Source organism: Exserohilum turcica (assembly GCF_000359705.1).
Source record: "Exserohilum turcica Et28A unplaced genomic scaffold SETTUscaffold_4, whole genome shotgun sequence".
NCBI lineage: Eukaryota > Fungi > Ascomycota > Dothideomycetes > Pleosporales > Pleosporaceae > Exserohilum > Exserohilum turcicum.
The window spans coordinates 22,220-35,686 of record NW_007360247.1 but is presented as its reverse complement, the minus strand read 5'-3'; the positions used below and the strand labels follow the sequence as shown (position 1 = coordinate 35,686).

General features: G+C 41.8%; 2 protein-coding genes across 2 annotated transcripts; one reads left to right on the top strand and one right to left on the bottom strand.

The window, feature by feature from the left end:
• Nucleotides 1–1,323: 1,323 nt before the first annotated feature.
• Nucleotides 1,324–3,290, bottom strand: SETTUDRAFT_164139 (uncharacterized protein). The gene is made up of 5 exons (XM_008030014.1): nucleotides 3,013–3,290; nucleotides 2,698–2,959; nucleotides 2,434–2,625; nucleotides 1,993–2,382; nucleotides 1,324–1,932 (listed from the first exon to the last, which is right to left on the bottom strand). Exons 1-5 carry the CDS (start codon nucleotides 3,145–3,147, stop codon nucleotides 1,505–1,507), a joined length of 1,407 nt encoding a protein of 468 aa, XP_008028205.1. The 5' UTR covers nucleotides 3,148–3,290; the 3' UTR covers nucleotides 1,324–1,504.
• Nucleotides 3,291–13,224: 9,934 nt separating this feature from the next.
• Nucleotides 13,225–13,467, top strand: SETTUDRAFT_79533 (uncharacterized protein; the record flags this gene model as incomplete). The annotated part of the gene is made up of 1 exon (XM_008030008.1): nucleotides 13,225–13,467. A coding segment is annotated over one exon (243 nt), but the record flags the coding sequence as incomplete, so codon positions are not given.

Genomic DNA, 13,467 nt, shown 5'->3' with positions numbered 1-13,467 from the left:
CCTATGACTACCTCATGAGCCAATTACGCCCATCTGAAAGCCAGTTTTATCAAAGTTATGGATGTGGTCTAAATGAACTCCATACTTCTCAACTGTCTCTCGTACAAGCTTGAACCACGCGTTAATAATCTCTAGATCCTCTTGTTAAGTTCTCTAACGATCCTTTGCTCGACTAAAGGCTGTTCTAAGCTCGTCTGTACGAGTAACGAACCGCTCTGCCCAGCATTTGCCTAAAGGCTCGCCATCTCGTTCGCGTAGTAGTTTCTCCGCCATATCTGCTACTTCACATAAACGGGGGGCAAATCCTCGCGAGTCTAGGTTAAGAATATATCGTACGATAGTTTGCTCTTCAGACTTAGTTAGCTTCTAGCAATTTAGCTGTGTTGTAGGTCGAAAGGTGATTCCTTGAAGCCGCTAAGAGATCTGCTAATGATGGACGTTGTAGGCTGCTGCAGCGCGTCAAATGCTCTTAAACTAGCCTGTACGATAGGCCTAAACAGCTAGAGTAAGCCTACCTTCTTGCTAAGTTAATATCGCGTTCTGTTGTTGGGGCATTATCTTTCGTACGTGAAGTTCGTGATGCCAAGAAAAAGTGGCACACTCGGTGATGTGGCCCGCTCGGTGATGGAATACGTTATTATATTTATATAGTAGTTTTCAAATTAATTGTATTTTACTATCATATTATATAAGAAATATACTATTAAGAAAATTAGATAGATTAACTATATAGCTTATAGGAACACGGATTATTCATTATACTCTTCTTCTTCTTAACATCTTTAGATGTTGATGTAGGGATATAATTTTTATAGTAGAAATAATACGTATCAATGTACCTACATAGCTTCCTATGTATATTAGAAAGTGTCTGAATTCATCTCAGTAACTCAATACTATAAAGAAACAATATTTCAATTCTTAAGGGTATTCTGAAAGGACTAAGTTATTCCAATATATACATTACTTTTGTATTCTAATTGAGAGAAGATTTCCACTACAGATAGCAATCGTTTTGAACTCATACTTATTAGCTATTTTGTTTCATATCCTTGTAAATGTCTCTATTTAGGTACCTACAATAGGAAGAGTATACTGCCTACATCAATTTGTACATTTTCAAGTATTTAATCCTAATTTAACTTTTCTACAGCTAATCTTTTAGCGATCTGATATTAATTCAATGCTCCCTATGTTTGTGATATCTGATTGAGTATTACTTCTAGAAAAAGTAGGGTTGTTCGTATTAGTACTCAATAGCTACATAGCCTTTTAAAATCCCTTAGTAGAGAAAGAAGTTATTTAAGCTACCACGATGAATCGAGTATCTAAATTTAAACACCCGCTTCTTCTATATAGCCTCCATCGCTGCACTCTAGTATCTAGGATACAAGACATGCTAGACTACATTATATAAAGTATTTGTATTTTAACTTTACATATAACGCTGGAAGATTTGGACTAGAGCACTAAACAAGCTTGAACCCCCCTCTGGCAGCCTCTCTTAGTGGCCACCGCTTGAATTAGAGTTATCCGCACACGTCCAAGGCTTGGTACCGCCATTCTTGTTGTACGAGTCAATAATGCCGACAATAGAACCATAAGTACCACCAATAAGAAGGAATGTGCCAGCCACAATCACGAAGATGGACCAAGCAACCATGCCCTTCCACCTCCAGTCGCGGTTGGACCGGTGCCAATTGTCGTACAGCCACATGCAGCCCATGGGCTGGAAGCTCATTAGGGTGCCTAGAAGTGCGCCCACGAGCGAGACTAGACCACCAAAGACAGGAATTGCGGATGCAATGATGTAGGCGGACAGGGAGACAGCGGCAGTGAAGCCAAACCAGGTGATCCAGTGCTTAGCGGTGGGGTGGCTGAGGTGCTTTGTTCCGCGCAGGGTGCGGATGAAGAAGTACTTGGCGACCAACTGTGTGAGGTCAGTACATTGTCTGCAAAGAGTAAAGAAACGAGACATGATGGAACTTACATGAGTGACGAGGATGACCGAGGCCAGCAGACCGGGAAGTGCAAGGCCGTAACACACCTTCTTCATCAAGACACCTGCGGATCCCAGCGCAGGCGAGGCGACGTACGATCCGCAGTAGTAGTACACGACGACGCCGATGGCGATGTAGATGGAGGTCATGACGAACTGACACAGCGACAGGGCCTTGAAATAGTCCTTGTGGTCCTTCATCTCAGACACGACGTTGAAGTAGGCAGGAATGCCGCAGAAGGCGAAAACGATGCTGGATAGAGCAGCCGCGGCCTCGGCAAAGGTGGGCGACTTGAAGAGCTCAAAGTCGGATTGCCAGGGGCCAAATTGAGGTGCCGCAGAGGGGCGATCTTGGATGCTGACTGCGACGGTGAGGGTGATGACTGTCGTGGTCAGGGCACATTCTGTGATGCAGCAGCTGCGGGTATACTCACTGGCTGACATGATACCACCAAGACCAACCCATGCAATCCAAGAGAGCTTGCCCAAGGTCTTGATGGAAGCAAGCGCAAAGCCCACAAAGCAGGCTACAGCCACGAAGACAGCAGTACACGTGCCATGTTCAGACAACGAGTTCAATCCAATCGAGATGCCCAGCATACCGGAGCCAGCGACGCATGTCCACACTGTTCTTGTCAATCCACATGATCAACTCTGGCGTTCTGGAGAAGCATGTTTCCATAAGGTAGGAGACGCACACAAAGCGAAGGCCAGGCCGAGCACCTCTCGGCCGGCGCGCCCAAATAGCTTCTGCCCCACGTCCTCGATGCCGTACGTCTCTGGGTGACGCATTTTGAATGTGCCGACCATGTAGCCAGACCACAGCGTGATCAATCCAATGGCAAGCAGTGAGATGATGCCCGGAATGAGGCCTAGGGCGTCGAAGGCGGCGGGAATCGACAGCACACCGAGACCAATCTGTGTTTTCATCATGATGATGGACGAAGCCCACCAGTTGACCTGCCTGGAGTCAGTAGGCATTGGGGAGGAAGAATGATAACATGGATGCATACGCTGCGGTAGTTGGGTCCTCCCTCCACGACCTCACCAAAAACGGCATCGGCCTGGCCTTGCGGGTTGGTGTCCTCGGCCTTGAGCGGGTTGCCGTACTCGATGTCGTCGCCCATCTTGTCGTTGGAGCGACCCATAGCGCTCTGATGTCTGATCCGGGCTATCAGTGGGAGATGGCACGCGAGAATGCGGCTCGAGTCCAAGGACGACGGTACGCACTTTATGCAGAAGTGGTCGGCCCGACCGACTTGGGCTGGCAGCGGCGCAGGAACGATGTGGAGGCCGCCCTCGGGGCGTCCATTGTTTCCCCAGGTACCTGAGTCGCCTCGAGGTTGTGGTGGTGGACACTGGCGATGCTCCCGCTGGCGAATTACTTAGCCTGGAGCCGCCAAGACCGGGAAAAGTGGGTCTGGGGCCGCGTTGAGCCGCAAAAATTTGACGCAAGACAGTGACAGTGACGGCGAGGTTTTGCCGGACTCGCTAGGCCCAATGCGGTAAAATTCACTCCATTTTTTTCCTGCGTCGTCGAATGTCGCCAGTGCCAGTGCCAGTGCCAATTCCAAGGCCAAGCGCCCGCGGATGGCATGTTGAGCGCGTTCGAGAGCACTCTAGGCGGGTATACCAGCTGCTGCTATGCCCATGTGGCGTGGACAAGCTTCACCCCAACGCCGTCCATGACCGCTGCATGCGACGATAAGCACCAGAGCCAGGACCAGAACAAGGACCAAGCCGTTCGGGCCAAGTGAAATAGACGCTTATCTTTTGTGGATTTCTGGGCCTACGTTGTGGGACGAGGGTCCGTTCAGATCGGCTCAACAACGCCTTTTGAGTCGGCGAAACAAGTAGCATACGTCATTCTTGTCTTGTGTTTTGACATGGAATGTGTCAATATCAATGCTACACGTGGGAGCGCGTGGACATGGCAGAGATAGCATGCGTACAAATACGAGGCTGCATCCGCGTCAAGATGGCGCATGGGGTGGTGATCAAGGCGATTTCTCTGTGACGACCCGTTGCCAGGGCATACCAGTACCGTAGGTACGCTCCCGAAGCACATGGCCCAGAAACCAGCGTCTTGAGCGTCTTCGTCTGCCGCACTATCGATCCATGGTGGTATTAGAACTAGTACCAGCTCGAAGACAGTCGGGTGCCGGCACAGTATAGCATCTGCTATGTATCCGTGGTGTAAGCAAGGCGTCACCTGCTCTTGTCAAGCGCTAGGAATGGATCGAGAGGGGCGCGCAAGACGCGGAGAAGGTTGCGAAACATGGAGACAGGCGTCCGAGCACGGCTTCTGGAAGCATGGCGAAGCCTGGGCTGACCCGGTGCTGCGGTCGCGACCTGGGGCATATTTGCTGTTATATCAAGAGTTGGGGGATGCACAGTTTCGGTCTGGGGACAGGTGTTGCCCTTACGTAACATGTACAAGGTACGCAAGGTAGCGTTGAGGTTTAATCTAGGGCAAGCGTTGTTGTTAGGTAACACGGCGAAAGCCTAGCTCTAGTGCGGCTCCACAATTTAGCTTCGTGTACGTAACTGCTGCTTATTCACTATCTTCAAGTCAAGTATACACTTCTTTCTACTATACTTATATAGTACAGACTTTATATTCAAACTATAATTACTATTAGATCATATATAATTCTACTTTTTCCTTTAATAAACTATAAAATAGTTCACTTTTTAGATAGATATTCTATTTTTGCGTTTTTTCTATACACTATTAAAATATGTATTTTTGAATTAAGATTTGTTAAAATAATAGTGTAGGGACGAATTATAGGTGGTGTTTTTTCCCTAATTTTTAACTACACCTAGAGCTATAGGAAGATTTTGACTCTCTTATGTTTTTTCATCTAGTAGAGATTAAAACATTCAACGTGGTTCATAAGCAAGTTGGTCACGTAAGCGAGTTAGTCACTCCCTACTAGCGCGTCAACGTTAATACTATAACGCGTTATATCTTAATAATACAACTATTAATTAACTTATTCTAAATTAGATCTTTAATTTGCTCTTTTTAATATCTAATTATAACGTGTTTAAAGCTAAAGACGCGCTATCTTTATCTATAACGTGCGTTAAAGTATGATATCTAATTAATAGGCTAAAAAGCGCCTCTAACGCAACTACAAACTAAATTTAAAGCGCCTAAATAAGTTAGAAGAAGAGGCTATTATTAGATAGATTTTTAAAAAGTCTACGCGTAGATTTGCCTCTATAAAGGATAAAGTTTAAGTAATAGCTAATCGAATATTAGAAGAGCGTAGTAGCAACCCTATTAGTAAGAATTAGGTTAATAACTTTATTAGGTAGATGTTACACGGAGTGGATTGCTGATACTTCTCTAATCTCGTTCCGGGTTAGGGCGAGCGAGCCTTTACGGGATCAGCTCTGTGGGATTTTGCCGTATGTTCTTGGTGGAAAAGAGTTATAGGAGTTAACTAAAGGTTAATTAACAAATCCAATCTATATTGCTATAGATTAACAAGTAACAATCTTGTTAAGTAAAGATACTAGTAAGACAGTACAATTTGAGTTGACCACAACGAGAGTAAATAATGAAATCCATCCATCCTTATATCCTCATTGCTTCCAGTCTTGCCATCCTGTCCATCCCATCTTGGCGGGATGGTTGGGATGGCACCGCCATCCCATCGTGTGCTGCCATCCCGGATGGCCAGCCTTGGCGGGATGGCACATCACGTGACCGAGCCCCGCGATGCCCTTCGTTTCCGGTTAGGATCCCAAGTGGTTCCTCAACCAACATACTGTCATCACCAGGGAGGAGATCCTTCCCGTTGTTACTTGTAACAGTAGACTACTAAGCTCTATACGCGCTAGAGCTGTCTATATAATTACTAGCAAGCTACCTATAAGGACCTAATAGCTATCTAGCGCTAGTTTAACTTAGTCTAAGCAATAAAGTAGAAGTAGGGTATTATAGATGATAATATCTATAACTTTAACAAAACTAGCTTTATAATAGGTAAGATTTTATAATAGTTATTAATTAGTTATAGTATTAGAGAATGTAACGGGTCGAGTCCTATTAGACTGCGCACGCAACTACAACGCGCCCACCGCGCCAAAAAGGCTGGCACAAGATATCAGAGCTGCTGATATCGTTGCGTAGTTGATACATAAGATAGCCACCGCTATCTGTACTGTAGCGGGCTACCTAGCCCGTTACAGAGAAATGTAGAAAAAAGAAGTAGATATAGCTAAGTAAATATAAGTAGGTTACTATAATCTAACGCGTAGGCGCGTTAGGTTGCTAAATACTACCTTTTATTATTTTTATAGGTAAAGTGCTTATTAATATCTAGTTTAAGAATTTACTTACTAACTAAGTTCTTAAAGTTAGACCTAATAGCTAGACAAATAATTAGCTTAGTCTTTCCTAGTTAGAGCACTTTAATACCTATATAAAGAGCTCTACTATAGGTAGGTATTAACTACTTATTATTAATAGCTATAACAGCTACTGCTCTATCAATTCCTAAGATCTTTGCAAGAAGAAGAATATTATGCTTTTCTATCTACCTGCGCAATTGTCTTACCTATTATAGCCTCTTAACATCGCCTACTTCTCGCTATTAAAGCGCAAGTATAGTAACGCTATTTTAGGCTTAGCACGTAACTACACTTATTATATTAGCAAAAAAACCTTCTTACTAGCCTTTAAGACTGCTTTTAAGCAGTCTATTATAAAAGAGAATATCTAAGCTAGCTTTAGAGGCGCTAGTCTAGTCCCACACAACCTATAGGCTATGCTATCTAAGCTTAATATAGTAGTGTAGACACTTATATAATTACTACAATAGACAGCTACCTAGTAGGCGCAGATACTACGTAACGCGCGCGAGGTTAGGGCTTAAAGTACTCTTATTTAATAGAAAGTAAAAAACTACTTTAAGTCTTCTATAAATTCTTTTAATAAAAAGGTTATATAGCTAAATCAAGGAGCTTAGTAAATAGCATATAAGATAACGCTTACAAGAGAGGAAGTAGCTACTCTTTAAGAGGCTTTAGACATAGCAAATAAGCGTAATAGCTATGAGCGGCAATATATATAGATAGAAGAGACTCTTACTATAGGTAAAGTACAAGAAGTATTAGCTAAATAGGCTAGTAGTAGTTATAGTAATAGTAAGAGTGCGTTAAAGAGGGTGCGAGGAGAGTGGTAGTGCGGGCGTTGCAAGCAGACTAGATATAACGCTTGTACCTGCGCAGTTAAAATAGATAGTTTAAGTAATAGTAGTAATTTTAATAATTAATTTAGTATATTACAATAGTTTATTAACTATAATAAAAGACTATAATAACGTGTTAACGTTAACGCGCTAGTAGGGAGTGACTAACTCGCTTAGGAGACTGACTCGCTTTTGAACCAGGTTAATATACAACTTCTAAATATTATTATTTTTAGCAAAAAAACTTTTATAGCTACTAGAGTATAATTCTTACAAATTGAAATTCTACACCCTCTAGTTTGCTAGAGCGTATAGCTACACATAGTTACCCCTGAAATTTCCCTATATCTATCATAACAAATACCCTATCTTGTAACGAATTATTCATAAAATATATTCTTATTAATTATGTAATTTTTTATTTCAGCCACTAATCTCTTTATACATATCCTCTCAAACTCTACTATTTCACGTATTCTCTCCCTTTATGTATGTAGATTTGTGAATAGTATATCTACTAGTTTATCTAGTGTCCAGTTCCTCTCCTATCTCGAAACAAATTCTTTACTTCAGTATATATTTCTTGTGATTAACACTTACCCTGAATGACAATCAAAATATACCTACAACCTATATCAACAATTCTTATCTTGTTATGTATGGTTAGTAAAATTACTCTACGTCATGAAGCGTTGTAGGTTTCAGGTCTTCCTTTATTAATACGTATTGTCTGATGCACAATCCTGTCTTTATATATATACTTCTAATCAGGATAACTGAAGAAGAGTATACTGACAACTAATTTATATGACTAGAGCTTTGTTAAGAGTATAGATCAAGTGGAAGTAATATAAGACTTCTGGTGTTGATCTTCTTGTTAGTTGGTTTTCGCAGATAGAGTGACAGGGTGCAAACGGGGACAGTAACGTGCAAGTAGAATAACTCTCTGTATTGTACTTGTACTTAAAACTTAAGTTAAACACATCAAGCCATAAGGGCTTAATGCCTATGCTATATACTAAAGGAATGTCCTATGTTCCATATTGTCCTACATGTATTATGTTGTCCTATGCGTGGTACTTCGTGGGACATCGTGGGATCCGTGGAACACACGTGACTTGTCTCATAGTGGCGTTCCGCCAAGACCGTAGGACGCGGGGCGCTCATGCGTCATTAGTCTATATGCTCTTGTTATTTCGTGAGGCCTTAACATAGGCTTCTTCCTTTCTTCTTTCTTTATCTTTATGCTGTTCCCTTCCTTAGGTTCGTAACACTATCCTCCCCTTCCTAGCTTCATGTCCTCATAAGCTAACTTGTCATGGTCTCTAGAAGTACTGCGCACCGTCATTCCGTTGGTGACCAAATTAATCGTACTAGAGAATTCGCGATAGTTTCTTGTCAATATTGCGCGAAGCGGGGTTTAGAGTGTCGAATGTCGTCGTTGAAGAAGGAGTGTGGGAATTGTTATCGGAATGGTGTGAAGTCGTGTGTTCCGGTAGAGGTTCCGATCCCGAACTTCGAAAAGTTAGATCAAGAGTTGGCGCGTCTTGAACAACAAGAGGCCAAGGTTGATGTAGCGGAGTCTGCAGCTCTAGAGGCGCTAATAGCGGCGCGTGCAAAGAAGGATCGTCTTCGTAAACAAAGGAAAATCCTAAAACGTCGTGAACAACAGTGGGTTAACAAGTTAGGAAAGTACGTAGAGGATATCGAGGCGTTGGAGGCCATGGAGTGGGCGAATCGAGAGGTGTCTACTCTCGAGGGTGGTCTAATGCCGGGTACTCCTGCCTTAGATTGGAGTGTCTTTATGCCTACTTTCTTAGAGGGTGATCCTAGGTTTGCTAAAGCAATTAGTAATACTATGCCAGGCGCTGGTAGCAGTTTATAAGGTTAGTCTTTAGTTCCTATGTGTTTTTGCTATTAGGGTATCCTAACTATTTAACTAGGTATTTAGTTTTATTGTTTTTTGTTTAGTGTGAGACGATTCTTTTAACTTTAAATTCGTCTTCCTCTTCAAGTTTAAAATAAAATGTTTTTTATAGTAGCGTTTTGGGGTCTGCTAGTTCCAATAGGCGTATGTGGAATCTTAGGTGTATCTTCGCGTTAGCTAGCAGGTCAAGTGTATATGTAACTAGTCCGTTTTGTTTCAAAATTAAAAATAGTCTAACCTTGACGTTGTCTAGTCCCTTACTAGGTCGTTTTGTGCGAAGGTTTTTTGTAAGTAGATATACTTTATCCCCCTTCTTTAGTTAAAGTGCTATTTTTCTTTTCTTGATCTAGTAGGAAATGCTTTAGCGTTAAGCCTATTTGAGTGATTCTTGTAGTTCCTCGTGAATTTTCTTTAGTTGTTTAGCTGTTGCGATAGCTGCTTCTGTCTTTAGACTTGGATATGTTCTAGTAAAGAGATTTAGATGTTGTCTATAGTTGGTGTAAAACGGTGTTTTGCCTGTTGCTTCTAATGTTTTGTTGTTGTATGCCATCTGTGCTATAGGTAGTAATTATACCTAATTGTCTTGCTAATGATTAACGTAAATCCTAAGATATGTCTTTTTTATTTAGTTTGTTCATTCTGTTTATCTATTAGTTTGTAGATAGTAAGCTGTTAATAGCTTTCTCTTAGTTCTAATTACTGTAAGTAGTGTCGTCTAAAAGTTGGATGTGAATAGCTTGTCTCTATCGCTGATAATTAACTTTAGTATTCCGTGGTGTCGGATAATTCTGTCGTGGATAATGTGTGCTAAGTCCACTGCTGTGTAGTTGTTCCTAAATGGGATATACTCTGCTTGTTTTGTAAAGCGATCCACTACAACAAGTATCGCGTTGTAGGTAACCTTAGTCGTTGGATCCTTTAATGCTAGTAATCCTGTAACGAAGTCTATAAAGATGTCTGCCTACGGTTCTTGTGGTAGCTCTAAAGCTTGCATTTCTCCGTATGGTGCATGCGTGCTATGCTTGTTCTTTTAGCATTCTGCACATTTGGCGATATACGCTATAACTTTGTCTTTTATTCCTTTAAATTAGTAGTTGCGCTAAATTAGTTCTATTATTCTAGCGATTCCTAGGTGTCTGTATACGGGATTGTTGTAATGTTCTTTAATAATAGTTTGTTGTACTATTTTAGGTACATCATTCCTGATTTTTATAATAATATTAAGTTCATGTGCGGGTTCTAGGGATCTGTCTTTGTTAGTCTTAAGTATAGGTTTGTTAACTATTATTTTAGTTCCTGCAATGTTGTGTTGTTAGCTAAGAGCGTTAGCTCTTCTATTTTCTTTTCCTAGTGTGTAGACGATTTTGAACTTATATTGTCCTAATAGTTTAGCCTATCTAGTTTATCTTTAGTTAAGTACCTTTGTTGTTGTGAAGTGTACTAGGTTCTTATGGTCCGTATAGATCGTAAGTTCTAAGCAGCTTTCTGCGTATACTCTCCAGTGCTGTAGACATGCTACAATAGCTAGTAATTCCTTGTCATGTACATCGTATCGTTCTTCTAGTCCTAAGAACTTCCTTAAGTAGTATGCCACTAGGTGCCACTTGTCGTCAGTAAGTATGCTGGCACAGCCTCCTAGGGCTAGATCTAATGCGTTGGTTTCAATCTTCATTAGTACGCCTGGTGTAAATATTCTAAGACATAGTGGTGTGACATATGCTGTCTTAAGCTTGTTGAAGGCTTTGTCTGCTTCTTTGCTCCACACAAATGGCGTATCTTTCCGCGTAAGTCGTGTCATAGGTATTGCAATCTTCAAGAAGTCCTAAATGAATTATTAATTAAAGTTTACAAATCCTAAGAATAATTAGGTTTCTGTAACTGTAGTTAGTGTTAGCTAGTCTTTAATAACTTAAATCTTCTCTTCGCTCATTTGTACTCTATTAACTCCTACTGTGTAGCCTAAGAAGTCGACCTTAGTCTTGTGGAATTCACACTTCTTTAGTTTAAGTCTAAGGTTGTGTTCGTCTAGAGCCTTGAGTACTTTCGTCATATGTTTAATGTAATCCTTCTCATCTTCTAAATAGATGAGGATGTCGTCTAGGTAGGCAATAATAAATATGTCTAGGTATGGCCTAAGTACATTGTTAATAAGTTCCTAGAATGTCGCTAGGGCGTTTGTAAGCCTAAATAGCATAACCGTATACTTATAGTGTCTATATCAAGTTCTAAATACTGTTTTCTATTCTTTACCTTTCTTTATCCTAATAAGGTGGTATCCATCTCGGAGATCTAGCGCCGTGAAGATCTTCGTACGAGATAATCAATCCCTGAGCTCGGTGATGTTGGGTAGTGGGTATCGATTTTTTATTGTGATGTCGTTGAGTCGCCTATAATCGACACATAGTCGTTCTATACCGTCTTTCTTTAGTACAAATATGGTTAGATATCCTGCTAGTGACTTCAATGGTCGTATGTATCCCTTAGCTAGACTCTTGTCGATGTACTCTCTTAGTACCTTAAGCTCTCTTTCTAATAGTTAGTATATAGGCCCGAAAGTCGGTGTCTTTCCTTCCTGTAGGACTATCTCATAGTCCCAGGGTTTATGTTTTAGTAACGCGGTCTTGTCTACCACTTCCTAAAATAGATGTTCGTATTCTTTATACTATTTAGGGAACTTTAGAGTTGCGCTATTCTCCCTTCCTCTCGCTTCGTGATCCGTTGGCCTGGTTTCAGTATCTGCGGAGTGTGGCTTCCTATCCTGGGAACTACCTTTCGAGTACGCTCTTCTCTCGGCGTTATTGCACTGCATGGCAATGTTACTCTCATCTACTATCGAACTCTGCTAATGCGTAGGCTGGCTTGCGGGTGCGTCCGTTCCGCAGCACTCAAATTGAAACACCTTTGACTTCTAGTTGATTCGCGGGTTGTGTTTCCTAAGCTATAGGAGCCCTAAAATAATGTCGTAGGTAGCTAGTCTAATAACGTCTAGGTTAATCTCTTCCTTATGCTCCTAGATGCTAAGTGTCACTTGTCTAACCTCGTGTGTAATTTCGCTTTCGTTTAGCATTAGTTCGCCATTAGCTACGTGTAGTAGGTAAGGCTGTTGTTTCTATTGTAACTTAAGTCTAGCTCAGGTTACTACGTGCGCTAAAACATAGTTTGCCTATGATCCCAAATCCACTAGTGCCTGCATCCATGTTCTGTTAAGCTTTGTCTTAAGCTTTATTAATCTTAGGGGTTCTAGTACGTTAATTTCCCTAGAGGGGCCTTATTGCCCTATCGCTAGCCTAAAAAAGACTCTTGTTATTAATATCTGTAGTAGTCTTTTGCCACTGCGTGCTTGTCGCAATCCGTGCTTAAGCACGTGTACTACTAGTCTTCCCTGCATTCTATCAAGGGGCTATCTAGGTACTGCACTTCGTATGCTGTCTGCATCTATATAATGTCCTAGAGATCTTCTTGTTCTAGAAAGTGCATCCTTTCTCGCTTGTCCTATAAGTGTTTAGGGCAGCTGTCGTTTTTGCATTCGTACTATAGCTATTTGCACTTAGGCATGCCCTTAGCGTGCTGTAGGCTCCATCTAGCTCCTTTCTTGTCTAAGTAGTAAGTTGGGCAGTAGTCATGCGTACACGCAGTCTATGATAGGCTGGCGTGATTCTTGTTCCTTGCGTCGTACTAGTACCACACAGGTTCCGTAGAGTTGTCCCATGCTTAGTTTTGCTTAGCTTATTGTGCCTATTGTAGTATAAGGCCTTCCCTTAGCTAATTAATGTTGCTATTAATATACTCATATATAGGTAGTCGCTGTGTTGTCTAGACTTAGTAGAAGTCGATGTCCAATCGTAGGTGCTACAGTTGTTAGTACAAGTTAAGCAGCGTTTTGTTATTATTATCCTTAGTAGTGTAAGGTTTATTAGGGTGTCCTAGTAGTGTAGATAGGGCGTTAATCTATTTAGTTACTTCTGCTAGGATTTCTTAACGTTGGGTCTTGGGTGATTCTACAGTGCCCGTGCACCAGATGAGCACCATCGCCAGTTGAGCACCCCCACCACCACAACAACAAAACTTCAACGCGTCAAAACTCAACCAATATGGACCCGATTCAAGAAGCGATTGCAGAAATCGAATCGCGAGAACTAGGAGATAAATTCTCGTATCAAGCAATCGCGAAAAAGCATGGTGTAGCACGAATGACGTTGATGAGACGACACCGCGGCGAAACTGAGGCCTATGGCGTGCGCAACCTCTCCCTCCATCCACAACACGAGAAGGAGCTTGTACGATACATCGATACGCTTACCGAACGACGTTTGCCACCTACGAAGGAAATGATA

Bases quoted from the DNA above. Each gene is read 5' to 3' on its own strand.
- SETTUDRAFT_164139 (XM_008030014.1), bottom strand. From the start codon at position 3,147: ATGGGTCGCTCCAACGACAAGATGGGCGACGACATCGAGTACGGCAAC. The intron at 2,960-3,012 runs GTATGCATCCAT...GACTCCAGGCAG, and splicing joins GAGGACCCAACTACCGCAGC to GTCAACTGGTGGGCTTCGTC. The intron at 2,383-2,433 runs GTGAGTATACCC...TGACCACGACAG, and splicing joins TGGTGGTATCATGTCAGCCA to TCATCACCCTCACCGTCGCA.